Source organism: Peromyscus californicus, unplaced genomic scaffold (genome assembly GCF_007827085.1).
Source record: "Peromyscus californicus insignis strain IS unplaced genomic scaffold, ASM782708v3 Scaffold_2__1_contigs__length_46816999, whole genome shotgun sequence".
Taxonomy (NCBI): domain Eukaryota; kingdom Metazoa; phylum Chordata; class Mammalia; order Rodentia; family Cricetidae; genus Peromyscus; species Peromyscus californicus.
In genome coordinates this window covers 2,910,597-2,928,469 of record NW_026294540.1, presented here as the reverse complement: position 1 = coordinate 2,928,469, position 17,873 = coordinate 2,910,597, and the positions used below count along the sequence as shown (strand labels likewise).

General features: G+C 55.1%; 1 protein-coding gene across 1 annotated transcript in view; it reads left to right on the top strand.

The window, feature by feature from the left end:
* Positions 1-17,873, top strand: part of Myo18b (myosin XVIIIB) — a 218,096-nt gene that overhangs the window by 34,362 nt on the left and 165,861 nt on the right. Inside the window, exons 13-14 of the mRNA XM_052754991.1 lie at positions 12,814-12,987; positions 16,337-16,427. Of these exons, the coding sequence (XP_052610951.1) occupies positions 12,814-12,987; positions 16,337-16,427 (265 nt within the window). The remainder of the gene's footprint in view (positions 1-12,813; positions 12,988-16,336; positions 16,428-17,873) is intronic.

Here is a 17,873-nt window from a genome sequence, read left to right as displayed (position 1 = left end):
CACGTGCATTTCCTTCTCAGTTCTCATGTCCTTTCCTGTAGCTTCTAAGAACGCTGGTCCTTGGTGACCATGGATGGTCTTGCCTCGAGTGTAGCCACGGCAAAGGGGGCCTCACCCGGGAGTTAGGAAGAGGCTAGAATTGGTCATGTGACCAACTCTTGGTTCTGATAGGCTAGGACTCCTTGACGGACAGCTCCGGGCTGCACTCAGTGGGAAGGGCTGTCTGGAGGAGGCTTCCTGCCATCTTGGGCAGGTTCGGCAGGAAGAGGAGGAGATGGTAGGTGAGGAGGATGAGGAAGAGGAGGATGAGGAGGAGAAGGCAGTGGACCTGCTGGCCCCGCCTTCCCATGTCAACCGGGTGTGCTCTTTGCCTCCAGCTGGGCTAGCCTGCAGTCAACCTGCCATGGTAGAGAGGGGCTCAGCTCAACTCCCTCTCCTCCTGGGGCAGGTGGGCATCCCCTCCACTGAGGTTTCAGAAGCTGCCTTGCATGGACATGCCCAGGATGATAAGGGAGAAACCCATGTCTATAAATATTTTATTAACTCATGATTATGGCAGTAATTCCTTCCTCTTCCCTGCCCCCTCCTGCCCACCCTCTACATTGTTTTACAGAGAGCCGGTGTCAGTCTGCCCGGAAGCCCTGCCCCGTGATTTACTGTATTTTTCTGTATTGGAAGATTTCATAATGGGTTGTTCTAGAATCAGCTATTAAAAATCCACGGCCGTGTGTAAACGCCTCTGCTTTGTGTCATAACAGATCGCTCTGAAATATATTAGGCTCATTTTCATTAATCAGGGATCCCGCCTGTGCCTCCTCAGCCCACTGTGGGAGCCTTGAAACCAGCATGATCTGGGTGGGAAGATGTGGGGGTCTCCTGACCGGACGGACGGGGGTTTTGTGAAGCGACAGCGTGACGGCGGCGTGCACCGATGCTCTGGGACGTGTCGAGGACATTGGCCTACGTGGTCTGACTGCCAATCATGCTGTGGATGAGAAGATTGGCAGCTGGGGAGCTCTGCCTCAGTTTCCCCCCCTGTAAAATGAGAGCGGGGCGGGGGGGGGGGGGCTGTGAGGTGACCCTGTTGGTAAAGTGCTTTGCCATGGAAACACGGGGGGACCTGAGCTTGGATCCCCAGCACCCACAGGAGCTGGACACAGCGGCTGCCATTCGTATCCCCAGTGGGCTTGCTGACCATTCTAGCTTCCAACACTGATCTCCAGGTTCAGTGAGGGACTCTGTCTCCAAGAACAAGGTGGAGAGAGACTGGGCAGAAGGCCTGATGCTGGTCTCTGGCCTCCGCCTGCACACGTACACAGGCGCACAGACACACAGACGTGGACGCACGTGACAGTGGGCTCATGAGGGTCTCCACTGTGTGTGCAGCCAGCGAGCCACAGAACACTGGCACAAGAGTTGGCGCCCCACGCGGGACTCGTGCACACCCACTCTTGTCCTGCCTGCATTTTCTACGTGAGGAAATGGGAGCCCGTTCATCAGGCACCACGTGGCGGGCTGTGTCCTTGTTTCCCCGTGATCCCTGAGATGATTGGTCACAGGCCGGGTGATGTCTCTGCGGTTTGGGGACAACATGAGGAGTGGGGTGGTAATGACGTGGGGTGGCAGCGATAGTTCTGATGGCATTTCACAGGGAAAGCCAAGCCCCGCAGGTTGACTTCAGTGGAGCTTTGCGTGACACTCCTGTGACCCCACCCCCACCCCGCCTGGGTAGGTCCTCACCTTTCTCTCCTGCCTCCCTTGGCAGCCACCAGGCTGGGACCTCAGGCCTTTCTTTGCTCCTCCCCATAGGCCATCCCACCACAGTTCCACAGTTAGGGACTGCACAGCTGCCCTGTGCCACAGATGTCCGCAGAACTGGGACTCTCTTGTCCTTGTGAAGCTCTTTGGTCACCGTTCCGTCCTGAGTCACTGAGGCTGGGTGGGCTCCGTGGGGCGCAGCTGTGAAATGCCTTCCGTGAATGAAGCCCTGCACCCTGAACGGCGTTACTCCTCACTTCATGGGAGGTGCTGGTGAATGGCAGGCTCAGACTCCCCCTGCAGTGCTCATCTGCAGCTGGTCAGACCGTTCAGAAGGCTGAGGACAGTGCGGGACAGTGGTCAGGGTGCAGTCCCGTGAGGCCCATTTGAATCCATCCAGGGTTCCTGGTATGTGCGCGTTGCACCCCTGTGAGGGCTAGCCCCAGACTCCTAGCAGTTGGGGCATTTATAATATCAAAGGGCTCACCTGGGGTCCCTGGCATGAGGCTCCCCGTGTGGCTGCTTTCTACATGTGGCTGACAGAAACTGTGCAGGCCAAGTTGCCCTGGACCGGGTGGGCAGCTCTATTCTGCTCATGGCGTCAGATCTCTCCATGTGAGGTGCTTGGGTTTCGCGGGTCCTGGAGGGTCCTGGACCCCAAGTGCGTGTTTTCAATGACAGTGATGGAGACTGTTACTTTTCTGAGCTGTGGTGCTTTATCCTTTTCTATAGGCTAAACGTGTCAAGGGCCAAAGGAGGCGGATCCCACCTCCAGAGATGAGCGCACTGGCTTCCCTCATAGTGTCCCTGGATACCAGGGAAGCTGTGTCTGTCACTGTCACCTTGGCCTCGAGCAGAACCTGAGCTGTCAATGTGTCTCAGGTCTGCTGTGTGACTCGCCGAGCCCTGCCGGTGTCTTGGGTACGGTGCAAGAGTCAGCTCTGTAAACTGCATCTGATGATGTCCCGCCTCACACTCCCCAGCTCCTGCTGAGGGGACAGAGGCTGACGGGGGTCTTCTCACATCTCCCAAGAATGCTTCTCCAGGGGACAAGCTCTTGGAATGTGTGCTGGTCTTCTCCATCTTGGGGACCCTGGTTGTGTGAGCCTAAAACCCAAGACCGTGCCCTTTGCCCAAAAAGCATCTCCATGAACAAAATCATCCCAGAATCTGGCTGCTCCCTCTCTCCAGCTAAGGCTGGCATGGGTGGGTGGCTTTACATGCTTTTTCTCTTTTGGTTTTCAGAGCTGACCTGGCAGACAGACAAGGGGTCACCGTGGCTCCAGATATCAAGGCTCAGAGTTGTTGTTTTGTGGTACCAGAGTCCAACAGCATCCTATGGTGTTGAACTCAGGGTCTGTCTCTAAAGTTTCCTTAAGGCTGCTTGGCTGTGCTCATCCCAAGATGCATTCTGGGTGCTTGGAGCGCCACTTTCTTTTGTAGGAGCCCATTCTTGGTTCCATCTAATCCTCCGATGTCCCCACAACACTGCTTTAGAGGTTAAGCTGAGCACAGTGGAGGGTGTTCCCAGGACTAGGCTGGCCTTCCTAACTGGGACAACTCTCTGTCCTTGGGGATTCAACATTGTCACCTGTAAAATGCGACAGTAATGCCCACGCCAGCACACTCGCAAGACTGACTTCCTTTAATCTGACCATTTACAGCCCCACCAGTTTCCTTAATGCTGATATGATTATCTTTTTTTTTTTTTTTTTTGGTTTTTCGAGACAGGGTTTCTCTGTGTAGCTTTGCGCCTGTCCTGGATCTCACTCGGTAGCCCAGGCTGGCCTCGAACTCACAGAGATCCGCCTGCCTCTGCCTCCCGAGTGCTGGGATTAAAGGCGTGCGCCACCACCGCCCGGCTGCTGATATGATTATCATCAACCGGAAGTTCTACCCGGTGAGGGAAATTGGGCCTGTCTTCATTCCTCTCCATCCCCTGTGGTCCTATCGCTCTCGACAGGAAGTGGAGCTGTGTGTCATGTGCCTGCCGACCCTCCCTGCTATACAGAGGAACCACGGCAAACAGAATCCCACCTGGCAGCCGGGATGAGGGATGCTCATGTCTCTGGCTTATATGGCTTGGCCCCTTTCCTCTGTGAAGGCCAGAAGCATGTTTAATTTATTTGCCCTTCACTAAATTCACCGGCCTGCTTAGCATTGACCCATTGCCTAATATACGACACAGTCAGACCATATATAAGCCCAGGAGTGGCTGGCGGTGGGGATAGAAGCAAGGCGCAAGGCCACAGCCAACTCCCCACCACCATCGTAAAGATGCCAGGCCCTGAATGAATGGGGCTATAATTTGGGGCCCTAAGGGGCTCACTACACAGTGTCACTAACGACAAGGGCCCAGCACCCCATCTTTTGTGGGACACTTGCAAAGACAGTTCACATGGGGGTTGGAGGAGGTGGGTGGATGCGCCCTAGGCTGGGGAGGCCCTGAGCACAGGAGCAAGCATGGACACAAGGCAGCGTCTTCCTTGTGGACGGACACACCTCTCTCTGCTGTTTCCTGGCTGTGGTTCCACCCGCAGTTAGTGCCTACGGAAAACAGAAACACTCGGAAAAGGATTCAGTACCAGCCAGCAAAGCTCCTTCACACTCCTGCATCCCGCTGCCCTCAGGACACAGCAGTGCCTTTTCATCCCCTAAGTGGCTTTTGGTCATGGTACTTGTCACATCGATGAGATGAAGCCGGAAGTCCCCCTTCCCCTCCTTCTCCCTTTCCCCCACTCCTCCCTTCTCTTACATTTTCTTTTCGGTTTAGTTATTTTATGTGTATGGGTGTTTTGCCTGCATGGATGTCTGCATCATGTTCACGCCTGCCTGGTGCCCTGGGGGCCAGAAGAGGGTGTTGAACGCTCTGGAAATGGAGTTCCAGGCAGTTGTGAGCTACCGCTTGGATGCCGGGACCCAAGCCCAGGTCCTTTGCAAGAGCGGCCAGTGCTCTTACCCACGGCTCCATCTCTCCAGTCCCCCTCTCTCCCTTCTTTCCTACTCTGTGTCTACAGGACGGCAGCTGTGCTGGGACACCACCCTCATTTTTCTAGACTCATAGATTGCCTATGGAAAGTGCACGATGCTGGGGACGGGAGGAGAAGGGTTCCCGGCAGGCAACGGCCTCGGGTTGGCGCACAGGGTTCCTACAGGCACTGAACCTATAAAACAGACGTAGGGAGGATGATCTGGGAGTCGTAGCGCGCAGGGTCTGTGCATCTGGTCCTCCCTTCTTCCTCCACGTGAGGCCTGGAGTCTGAGATCCCACCTAAACCCCTGCCCTGGCCTGGTAGCTGGACAGCTGTGGGCTGGCATATGACTGGGCATTGTGGAGACTCCATCAATCGGTCCTGAGACCCAGCCCCTCCCCGTCCCCTCTTCCCACATGCTTCTCAAGGCCGCCACGGAGTCTGTGCCTGTCCGCCCTGTCCCAGCTGGTGGCTTGGCTTCTGTCTCAGCAGCTGTGCAGCAGGCCTATTCTGGGCCCACAGGCAAGGGTTTATTCTGCATTTTTTGAGCATATTGAATTCATTCATTAAGCAGGGATGGCTGTTCTGGGATGGAAACAATTAGACGTTTCTGAAAAATGAACTCCCCGAAGCGGCTGGGGCTGGAAGGCAAAGCTCCCGGCAGCTCCCGGCCTTGGGGGTGAGTGTGGAAGCTGCGGCATGGGGGCCCCTCTTCTTTATACTGTTTCTCTGGATCCTAGTGGGAGCCGATGTCCCTTAGTGGTTACCGGCTGCTAAGTGCTGCTTGAACAGCTTTACACCCACTCGACGTGGTGCTGATGGTAGTGATGAGGGTGGTGATGGTTGCAATGCGGTGATGCTGATGACCGTGATGGTTATGATATCGGCAATCATGATGGTGGTAGTGATGGAGTAGTTTCGAAGGGGTGTGTGGAGCGACCCATGTGGCCTGCTGTTGCAAAGAGCATGTGGCCGTTGAAGGGGTTCTGGACTGGGCTCAGCTAGATCCAAGTCCCTCCTGGTGCCTGCTTTTCTAGCAGAGTGGACTCGGTTAAGTCACTCGTGGATCTGCTGTTGGTCTCTCTCTGCTGTTGATCCTGCTGCCACTTTATGTGACACCTTCCGGCTGAGGACTCCCTGAGCATTCTGCTCCACAGCTGTGTCCCCTGTGTAGGGACACTGCGAGCTGGCTTTACACCCGGCGTCTAACGTTACTCTTAAATGACCCAGTGGGAAAGCGGCCAACCCATCTTACCGATAAAAAGACCAAGGCCCAGAAAGGAGACGTCTCTTGCTTCAGCTATCACAAGGATACTGAAACTGTCTTCGGAGCTCTGGCCTCTGCCTCTTCCCACAGTCCCCCAGCACCATGAAGAGTCCCTGTCAGCCACTGCCCCCTGAAGTCTTGGTTATGTTAGTGTGAGAGACCTTCCTTTCCTCTTGTGAATTCTCAGTGCACAGGGCACACACTGGATCCCCTGAGAAATCCTGCACCAAAGCCTGCTGGGATGGGTCTAAAGTTACCCTACCTGAAGTGCCCACAGGAGTCACCTCCCAGAACACCATCAGGTGCAAATGCTGTCCCCCCCGCCCCCCGCCCGCCCCAGCCTTAGGTATGATGCTGATTCCTGCTGGGTCATGCATAACTCAACGGCAGTTTCTAGATAGTTTTGTCCAGATGTGCAAGCAGCAGGGCCAGGTGCTGATGCCAGCTTCCTCCAAAGCCGGCGGAAGGAATCATGTGGGTGGGCGGAGCTGTGTGTTACCTGAGGGTGGCAGTGTCAGGGTAGGATCCCTAAGAAGCAGGAAGCTCTGTAAGAGTGAGGGGGGGGCCACATTTCTCACGGTGTTCGCGACAGCACTTGGCTGGACTTCATGGAATGCTTCTGCTGAGGACCTGTTCTTCCTGAGGCATCTTTCACAAGGGTAGATGGCCCTGGGGTGCAGATCCAGGGTACCCACAACCTTGCCAAGTCTTCACCCATGCTCTCTTCTGACCATCGCTGTCCTCATTTTGACTGAGTATCTGAGAGTCAGCCCGACATCTCAGGGTGTCGCGCGGCACCGAGCGGTGGAGGTGGGATTTGAACCAGCCGCTTTGTCTCTGGAGCCCACTCCTGTTCTTCTTGCAGCAGCCACAGCCCTCTGAGCTTATCTCCTCTCTGCAGGTGGCCTCCGTCTTCCCAGGCTTTGGAATTGTAAATCTCTGTGTGAGGCAGTCGGAGCCAGATGCTCCGGCGTTATAAATAAGCCCCATAATGTTGAGTAATCAGGAACAACTCAGCTATTGTCGGAAGGAGAAATAACTTGGTTATTAATAAATGCAGGAGGTCACAGTAATTGATGGCAATTGAACCCACTGGTGCTCAGGGACAATAGCTGTGCTACTGTGCACTTACATGAGTGCTCTCTCCCTCCCTCCCTCTTTCCTCCCCCTCTTCCCTTCCCGCCCCCTCAAACCTTGCCTCTGCAGGTAGATTTGAGTTATGGACTCTGCAACCCCAGGATCTTCTCTTGCAACTTCCTTTTTCTCTCTCTTCTTCCTCCTTTGTCCTCTCCATTCAAGCTTTCCCTGCCCAGTAGCTCTGGAGACAAAGTAACCCTGTGGGGCTCTTTCAGCTGAACCAGAATTTCCCAGACCAGTGTCTGATGGGACATGGGAATTGCACACAGACTCTGTGAAGGCACTGGAAGGTTAAATTAGGTTAAAAAGGACTTCCCTTGCTGGAGGCTCACAAAAGCTGCTGTATAGGCTCTGAGAAGTCCTGCAGCTGTGACACTGAACCAGGCTGTGACATGGATATGATACAGGGCTCATATTCCTCGGTGTGTGTGTACAGCTGTCTGTGACAATGGAGGCCATAGGTGACTGGCTGCTCTCCTCAGTCTCCACCTTACTGTTTTTGGAACAATGCCTCTCATTGAATCTGGGCATTCCACTTCGGCCAGACTAGCTGGCCAAGGCCAGCAAGCCACAGGCTTCCATCCCCACCTCTCCAGTGCCGGGATTACAGGTCTGTGCTGCCGCACCTGGCTTTTTCCCATGGGTGCTGGGGATCTGAACTCAGGACTTTACTGACTGGGCCACCTCTGCAGCCCAGGAGTCACTTTTCTCTCTAGTATGCTAGATGAACTTTGGGGAGACCTGCACCCAATGCTGAGGCCATCTTGCCCTGTCCCACACCTCTGTTGTGACTGAGAATCACTGAGTCAGCCCTGCCTGGCCCAGGTTGCTGACGGCTTGAGCCTGGGCTCTGTCTGACCTGCAGGTAGCCTCTGGGGAATAAACGAGATGGCAGGAGAGAAGGCAGCTTGCTGAGAGGTTGGCTTCCTCTCTGGACTCTCTTTCCTTGGCCGCCGCCATTTGGAAGGGAACCCAGCTAGACATTGGTTTCTGCGATCATGGCCGGTGGCCCCTCTGGAGCCTTTCCTTGGTTTTCTACCTTGATGGGGTGAAGATGCCGAGGCACATGTGATATGAGGCTAGAAGGCGCCAGGAAGGGCTGAGCGAGAGATCTGGGGAGCGAGGGTCAGCCCTGCCTGTCCCCTAGTCACAGAGGAGGCTTGTTTCTCTCCAGAAACCCAAGAAATGGCCAGCAATCCAGTGCATACTGGGGAGTGCCCTCTGTGCCCAGGGGATATTTCAGGTGCAGCCTCTGCACCCCTAGCGGGTAGTGAGAAAAGCGTCAGGCTACTGTGGGCACCACACCGCCTGCAGCAGGGAGAGGCCCTCCTTGCTCCCTGTCAGAACTAGTTCTGATCTCTCTGACGGTCCCTTCCTGTCCCTCTGCCCAGTTCCCTTTGGTTTTATCTTCAGCTTGAAGTTTTCCCGCTCTTCTGATGGTCCACATGGCTGGCTCCCCGGGGGCAGAGGGTCGGATGTTCATTCTCTTTCCCAAGTCTTGGGAGGGGGAGGCAAGGGCAGGGTGACCAGGGCGGGCCAGCAGCCACTAGCCCATCCACTCCTGGACTCACTCCTCTCCGGGTGACTCATCACAAGTCCAAGGCAGGAGCTTGGTTACAGCAGGGAGCCCTCAGTTCTCCACGCCTCCGTGGAAGGCGGAAGAGCCTAGCAGCTTCTCCACAGGGCCTGGCCAGGCTCCAAGCCCCTTCCGGTAGCCCCCTGGACAGGAAACTTGCGCATGCGTAGTTGTCTTTCTATCGGCGCATTCTCCCGGAGGGTTCTTGTAAGCATCCACAGCCGAGGCCCGGGCGGTGTCCCTGGCATGTAAGCCGTGCTCAAATCTCTATGGCTGTCATTACTGTTAACTGATGGCTTCGTGGGGGAAGGGATCAAACCCAGGGATGTCCTTGTTCCTCCAGACGCTGGGAACCTCCACCCCCGCTTGTGCAACCTCAGGGGGTGGCCTTTTGAGGAGCACAGCGATGTGCCTGGCTTTAGAGGGCGTTGGTTGCAGACACTGGGCTAACACAGGACCTCCTTTCAGTAGAGAAGTAGGCTTAGTCAATTGAGGGCCCCCAGAGGTGATGGTGATGCTGTTCTCCAATGCTAGCCGTCTCGGTCTCCTTGGTACACGACCGCCGACAGACCTTCAGGGGGCGCTCTGCACTGCAGGGACCTGGAAAAGAGCGCGCCCTGGAGTTTACAGGTGGAATTGCAATGACAGTGCGCTGGCCGTTCCTGTCTGTCTCCACCCAGATTCTTAGAGGATCTTGGAGGCTCTTGTGGTCTTTCATGGATCATGATAACTGGGCAGCCGCCGGAGCAGTAGTCAGCTGGGAAAGGCAGTGGTGGAATTTGGAATCTGAGGCTGATTCCTCCTGGTGATCTCACCCAGTCCCGTCTCTCTCCCCGTCAGGCGGCTCCTCTCAGTCCTTGGCCCTCCTGGGGCGGGCTGGACTGGGGCCACTGCCCCTGTTTGAGCAAAGACAGAGGAGTCAAGTTTTGGTTAAGCTCCCGACAGGCCACTTTGGTTTCACTAGCTGGAGGCCCTTCAACAGAACCTGGAAATGTGCCCGTAGGCCACGAGGACCCACAGAGCCCAGAGGACCCTCTCAGAATCCTCAGCTCCTCCCAGAAACCTCAACTCCAACCCCCTCCCCGGCTTCACAAGCCCCTTGAGGCTGGTCTGGTCACCGTAGGGCGTGACGGGGGCAGGGACTCCAGAGCAGATGTGCGTGGTGGGGGTCAGGGGAGGACAAGACACACCCGAGGGGAAGTCACCTCCTGTTAGTGCGAGCAGTGCCCACGCCCATGAGGAAGGAAGGTTCTTCTGGGGTAACGGGCCTTCCAGCCTATCTCTAAGGCCTGCTCAGCTCCCTTTTTAACAAAGAGAGAGAGCCAGCTTCAGCCTGGGAGGCAACGGATCTAATTAGACTCTAATGGCCCGCTGGTCCCCGCATTGTGTTTATTTCTGCTTTCTGTCGTGACGGCTGACAACGATTCTCACTTCAGAGAGAGAGAGAACTAACGTCTCCTCTCACAATGTGTTCGTCTAAGAGAAATAGACGACTGGGTACGTGTCGGGGAATGTGGAGCTGGGGTCCTCGGGACGTGCCGAGTTTCCTAAAGGTGGCATCTGAAGGGTGGGCTTTGGTGTCAGGAAGTTCTTCCACTCGGTGGCTGTCTGTTGTCTGTCTGGTGATTCCCTGAGTTGTTTGTCTCATCTCTCAGTGACCCCCCACCTCCGCAGCCGAGGTGAAGGCAGGAGACTGAGAGCCCAGGCTCTGTCGTGAGCCTGGGCTGAGTGGTGAGACGCCGTCTCACAGGAGTAATCGACAAAAAAGCACAAATGGTAGCAGCGCTGGGATGCTCGTGAAAATTTAACAGTGACGATAAACAGTAGATGGGCTAACACGTGCCAAGATGTTCTCCACGGGCAACAGAGTTCCAAATGAGGTGAGCTGAGAAATATGGCATGTTCAATAAGATAAGGTCCATAAAGTATAACCCTTATAGTCACTGCCCTTATTGTTTACACCATACTCACCACTGCCATCATTACCACCATCACCATCACTTAATATCATTGTCACCACCACCAGTATCACCACCATCACTGTCATCACCATCACCACCACCATCACCATCATCACCACCATCACCATCACCACCATCACCACCATCACCATCACTACCACCATCCTCACTATCACCACCATCACCATCACCACCATCACCATCACCATCATCATCACCATCACCACCATCACCATCACCATCATCATCACCATCACCACCACCATCATCACCACCATCATCATCACCACCATCCTCACCACCACCACCATCACCATCACCATCACCATCACCACCATCACCACCATCACCACCATCACCATCACCATCACCACCATCACCATCACCACCATCACCATCACCATCATCACCACCACCACCACCACCACCACCATCACCATCACCACCATCACCACCATCACCATCACCATCATCATCATCATCATCACCATCACCACCATCATCACCACCATCACCACCATCACCATCACCACCATCACCACCATCACCACCATCACCACCACCATCACCACCATCACCATCACCACCATCACCATCATCACCATCATCACCATCACCATCACCATCACCATCATCACCACCATCACTATCAGCGCCATCACCATCCATGCCATCATTGTTGACCGACCCCCCAAGCTGCAGTTTCACCGCATTGGGAAGCGGCACTTGTGGTGAGCGTCCCTGCGTAGCTGGGACACGGAAACACCCCGGAAGCAGCCGGTACCCGTGGTCCTCCCCAGGCAGCACTGGTTAAAGTCTCAGGCGGAACCTCCCCCAGCTTTCCAACTTCACCCTGATTGTCAGACGTCTCCGTGGCCCACTGGTCCCTGCAGTCACCTGGGGACAGAGGGACGCCCGCAGGTAGCTGCGGTTTGTGTACACGTCCACAAGAAGTCCGGAGACAGGGAGCGCTGGGAAGGAGCGCACTGTGATTTGTTTTAATTAGTCGGTTATTTGTATTTGGATCACAACATCCGTCCACAGCTACTGTCGAGAATTTAGAAAATGTCAGTTCTTCACCCTGTCACGATTACCGTCTGACTACATTTCTGCTTGTCATGTAATTTTTAAAAAAATTAAAATATCTCTGTGTGTGTGTGTGTGTGTGTGTGTGTGTGTGTGTGTGTGTGTGTGTGGCGCGTGCATAGACAGCCTGCAGGAGTTAGTTCTCACATTCCGGCCTGTGGGAGCCGGGGATTGAACTCTGGTCTTTCAGGCTTGGCAGCAAGCCCCCCACCCGCTGAGCCATCTCACCATCCCCTCCCCGCTTTTCTCAGTGTAATAGCGCGTTAGAAATGACTTTACAGCATCTTGTGGGCTGGTTTTTCACCCCCTTTTCCTTAACCCCATCTGTGAGCACCGTCTGTGCTACACAGAGTCAGGGAGGGTTTTCAGTGACCTCACACCCCTCGCCGGCTTCCCAGGTCTCTGACGACTTTACGCTGCTGCCCTCCTCCCCGCTGTGCTCCGGCTGGGCTGGCATCTTAGACACACCACACTCATCTCTGCCCCAGGGCCTTGGCACTGACTCCTCACCTCTAGGCTCCTTACTGGTCACATCTCCCCAGGGTTCCTCTGACCGACAGACACCAACACAACCTCCACCTCTCTGTCCATCATTCTGCTTTGGTTTCTTCTTACAATGTGTACCGCCTGACGTCATCTCATTTGTCTGTCTGTCCGTCTGCTTGCTTCGTGCCTAGCCCCCTCACTGGACTGTGAGATGCGTGAGCGCGGTCACTGTGTGTGACTTTCTGTCACATCAAAGGTACTCCGTAAATAGGTGCTTGAACATACAGGTGGCTGGTTGGATGTGTGGCTGGGGAACTGGGTAAGTGGTCGGGTGGTTGAGTGGGTAGGCAGGGGTCAAGAGACAGCGGATGTGCACATAAATAAACACATGGTGGGGGATGTCCTAACTCTACCCTGTTCTCCATTCAGGGTGTTTCCCTTTGCTATATTTAGTACCTTAGTAAAATAGATAGGGGGTGGTGGCAGGACTCCCCGGGGTGTTCTTGGGCACGCTGCCACCCTGTGCCTGCCATCTCACCCCACACCTCTTCCTCACCCTCCTCCGCGCAGTGGGCCGGAAGCAGTTCATGCGGTTTGAGTGGGCCAGCCACGCTGCCGAGGCCCTGGGCTGTGACTACGAGGAGCTGAATACCGCCACCTTCAAGCACCACCTGCGGCAGATTATCGAGCAGATGACATCAGGGCCACAGCGCCAGGGCCTGGAGGACAAGGACGCCTGCTCAGGTACCAAGCCCTCAAGGCCACACGCTGGGTGGGTGCCTGGCTCCTCGCAGCAGCCGCACTGGGGGCTGCGCTACACGCTTTCCCGTGTTCATCAAGACGTCTAAGGAGAGCTGCTCTGCGCACAGGGGCCGGGCCAGGGAGCACCAGCATTGGTGGAAAAGGAAATGGTTCTTTCCCTGTCTGGTGCTTATGGCCAAACAGCTCTCTCTGGCCGGTAACCATGGAGGCTGCTGAGCCCTGGGTGGGTCCTCTGTGCCGGGAGAGGGGGCCAGTTAGGCAGTGCCCAGAGGCTGATGTGTTTCCATTGTGGTTTCTGTTTGTGGAACTCTTGACAGGAGGGGGAGGCAGGCCTACCTGTGTGAGGGACGAGAGCGAGGCTGGTGTGTCTGGAACCTGGAGGGATGTGGGAGAGGCTGGAGGGCAGGGGCCTATCAGTACGCGCAGTTTGCAAAGACTGAGGAATGGCTTCACGGGGAAGGATGAGGCTTACCTTGTTCTCAGGAAATCTCAGCTGGAAAACTGAGCAGGGATGAGGAGGAGGAGGAGGAGGAGGAGGAGGAGGAGGAGGAGGGGAGGAGGAGGAGGAGGGGAGGAGGAGGAGAGCTGAGAACTTGTAGAAACCTCAGGCAAGGGCTGGGACATGACTCAGAGGGCAGAGTTCCCGCCGTGCAAGCGTGAGACCCTGAGTTTGGATTCCCGAGGACCCACCCAGGAGCTGGGCACAGCAGTGCATGTCAGCCCTGAGGAAGCAGAGACAAGGCCCTGGGGCCCACTGAGTCTGTGAGTTCCGGGCTCAGCCAGAGGCCTTGTCTCAAAAAAAAAAAAAAAAAAAAAGACACAAAGTGATGGAAGGAGACACCAGTGTGACCTTCTGGCCTTCACACATACACACACACACACACACACACACACACACACACACACACACACAAAACACTCACACACACACTTACACACACACACAAAAACACACACTCACACACACAAACATGCATATACTCACATACTCACAAATGCACACACACACAAACACTCACACACACAAATGCACACACACATACACTCACACACATACACACACAAACACTCACACACACTCACATAAAAACACACACTCACACACACAAACATACTCACACACACTTATACACACACACACACACACACACACACACACACACACGTCACTAGGTGAAAAGGGGAATAGGGACAGATGCTGGGTCTAGGGTTCACACTGAGCTAACACAGTAAGCGCAGGGACGCCATCTTGGATTGGGCCTGAGGAGCCCTGGGGACAAGTCTGGGTATTTCTCTGGACAGGTGAGAGGGCTGTACCCGCGAGCGGGGCTCTCCAGGGCCCTGAGGCTGTGGTTGAAGAAGACAGAGATGTGCTTTGTGGGACAGCAGGGCTTGTGAGGAGGAGGAGGAGGAGGAGGGGCTGTCTGAGCTGACTTGGGGACAAACCTCTGCCCTGTGGGTCCCTGGAGCTGTCAGCCTTCCGATGAGGTGGATGGGTCTTCTGTTTCTCTCCCGGCTTGTACTCTGCTGCCTCTTCCTCTCATTCAGAGCACACCACACACAGGAACAGCACGCTGGTGTGTGCACACCCATGTCCACAGATGTGTGCACACATGGGCATAGGTAAGCAGCATGTGCACACATGGATACGTGTGCTGCACACATAAAAAGAGGTGGGCACAGAATGCACACAAGACAGATGGGCAGACAGAAAGACAGACACCCCACTTCTTGAGTCTGCGTTGGTCTGTCCAGCAAAGGTGTCAGAGACAGACAAGGGACCAGTGTGCCTCAGATCAATGCTGTGAGGCTGTGGGTTGCCTAGCAACAGCCCAGGGCGGGGATGGAGATAAAGGAGAGATGGGAAAGGCTTGGGAGCGGCAGTGGGCAGGCCGTGCAGAATGTGAAGCGGGAGTGTTTTTCTTGAGGGGAAGTGGAGTCTAATGCTATGAAAGGAACAGGGTGGAAGGTCAGGAGCTGTGACTGGCCACTCTCCGCCACTGCACAGCCTCGTCCAGGCCAGCTGCTTTCATGGGACTCACTTGTGCCCCTGTGTTCAGTCAAGTCTGAGACCTGCTAAGTTCCTCCATGCCCCACCAGTGGAGAGAGAGCTTCTCCTGTTTCCCACCCTTCGGTGCCCGACTTGGGCTTCTGTGCTGACGGAGTCTGATTGTCTTTGCTTGGATGGCCAAGTTATCTCAACAAAACGATGCTGGGCAATTCAAACAATTGGAAGACTCTGTGAACCCAGACTGCTGTGCTGCTCAGAATATTTCCCCTGAGTAAAATCTTAGGAGTGAAGTGATCGAGCCTGAGTATGAGCCTTGACTGCTTCCAGAGAAACAGGCACAATGAACATCGTCCATGCTTCCATTCTGTGCCTGGAGACTGAAAGCCCCGCCCCAGAGATGGTTCCTCACTCTGGGGCACTCCCAGTCTCAGAAGGGAGACATAGTTTAAAATAATAAGGACCACAAAAGCAAAGTATAGGTATAAAGTATAAGTATAAAGGGGATGCTTTATGCCCAGACCAGGGCTGGCAGTGGGCTGAAGGGTGGGGGTGTCAGGGCATCTCCCTTAAGGTGCAACTCTGCAATCAGCTCTCCGTGTACTGTACAAAGGAAGGGAGCTGGTCACATTCACCAGGGTTATTTGGGCTGAGAGCGCAATCAAGGGTCCCACCATTCAAGGACACACTCCTAGTGACCTTGCACCCGCTCCGGGCTCTGCCTCTTCAAGTTTCTGCCCTCTTGAGGTAGTGCCACGCTGAGGACTAAGCACGGAATATGACACCACGTCCAAGATAGAGTGGTGCACTGGTTACTTTTCTATCCCTGTGGTAAGACACCGTCACCAGTGTAGCTGCTAAAAGAGAGCGTTTGGCATGGCGGCAGGTGACGGGCTGGGACAGCAGCAGAATGCGCACACCTCGAGCCCCAAGCATGGCAGAGAGAGCTAATGGGCAATGGTTCCAGCCTTTTGAAACCTTGAAGACCTCACCTCCTCCCACAAGGTCACAGCTCCCAATCCTTCCCATGTAGTTCCACCAGCTGGACACAGATATTCACACGTGTTAGCCCACAGGAGCTATTCTTATCCAAAGATTTCAGTGGCTCCCTGAGGAACATCTGAGGCGTGGTGTGTGCTGGGGGACGCTCTGGGGTTCCACTAGGGTGTTAGCACCTTTCTTAAAGCCACGTGCACATTATTTGAGCCCTGAGGGATGTGGCTTCTCACTCCGGTGACCCTGGCTGCTCCCTGTCGATGCCCTTGGCCCTGGGAGGGGTCGTGACCTCCGAATACTGATCCTTTCCTGTCTCCCCAATCCCAGGGCTCAAGATGACGGGCGTGGAGTGTGTGGAGGGGATGGCCTCCGGCCTGTACCAAGAGCTCTTCGCGGCTGTGGTCTCTCTCATCAACAGGTATCGGGGCCCTTGTCAGGCTGAGCCCAGACCTCCCGCAGTGCACATTGGGCACAAACCAGGGACATTTTGCGGAATAGGATACTTTGAACAGAGTGGGGACTTGTAAGGCAGAGCTGGGTTTAAATCTCACCCTTGCTGTGTGACTTCACCAAGTCCATTTACCTCTCTGGTCTCCACAACTTAAAATTCGCTGTTTCCTCCCGGCTTATTGGGACATTAGAAGGAGTGAGCAAGAAGACATCGAAATCAGGTTCTAACGGTGAAAGGACCCACAGCAGGGCCTGGGAGCACAGCTCAGTAGGCAGCGTTCCCCCTCTCAAGCCAGGGGACAAAGTTCAGAGCCCAGCACACACCTTAAAAAAAAAACAGGCATGAAGGCACACACCACTACACACGCCTGTAATCCCAGCGCTGCGGAGGGGAAGCCAGGCAGATCGTTGGCGAGCCAAAGCATCGAGCTCCACGTTCGGTGAGGGAACCTGCCTCAGAAGGTATGGAGATGAGTAACAGCAGATGATGCCCAACATGAACCTCTGGCCTCTATATACACATACAAACACACACATACATACACATGCACGCATATACACGTGCACACCCATGTATGTGCACACACACACACACACACACACACACACACACACACACACACACCAACAAAACTTCCGGATTTGGGAACACCTGCTGGGGGCTGGGGCCGGCCCTAATGATTCCTGCTCACACCTGTCCAGTGGACAAATGGGATGGAAGGAGGTGTGGAGGGGGAGCCAGTAAGATGCCACCCTCAGCCGCTCTCTCCCAGCACGCTGCTCTTGTCATTTATTTTTCTAACTTCTCCTTTCCGGAGTGGGGGACACGTAGGACAGAATGGCAGGATGGCCTGCGGGGTGGCAGTCCAGGGAGTGTGGCGGGCTGCTCCGAGCCCAGCGTCTCCAGAAGCCCATTGAGCAGCTCCAGCATGACCCGTGGGGAACACGAGGAGGGGGCCCCTTCCCCACAAGAGTGCACAGCATAATTAGACTTCTGAATCCTGTTAGGGATGAGCCGCTGCTGCGTAGCAACCGAGCAGCCGGGATCTCCAGGCGCCAGGGCCTTGGAATCGACTCCCTTTATCGCTGTCTGAGTAATTACCATCCGTCGGGAGGCGCGGGCACCTTATCTGGAAACCAAGGGATCATGGTGCTTTGGGGAAGGGCGGCAGAGCGGTCACCTCTCCTGCCCTGGGCCTGCCGGCGTCTCCGCCATAGAGGCTTTGATGAGAAGGGAGGTCACGGGGCGGGTTTATGGTCTCTTCAGGTGCCTGCCTCCCCAACTTCACCCTCCTCTCACACACGTCTCTGTGGCGGCTGCCCCTCTTGACCACGTTTTATAGATAGAAAAGTCCTCATAAGGAGAATGGAGAACTAAGGTTCAAAGCATGCTCTCCAGATCTGACGGCAGATG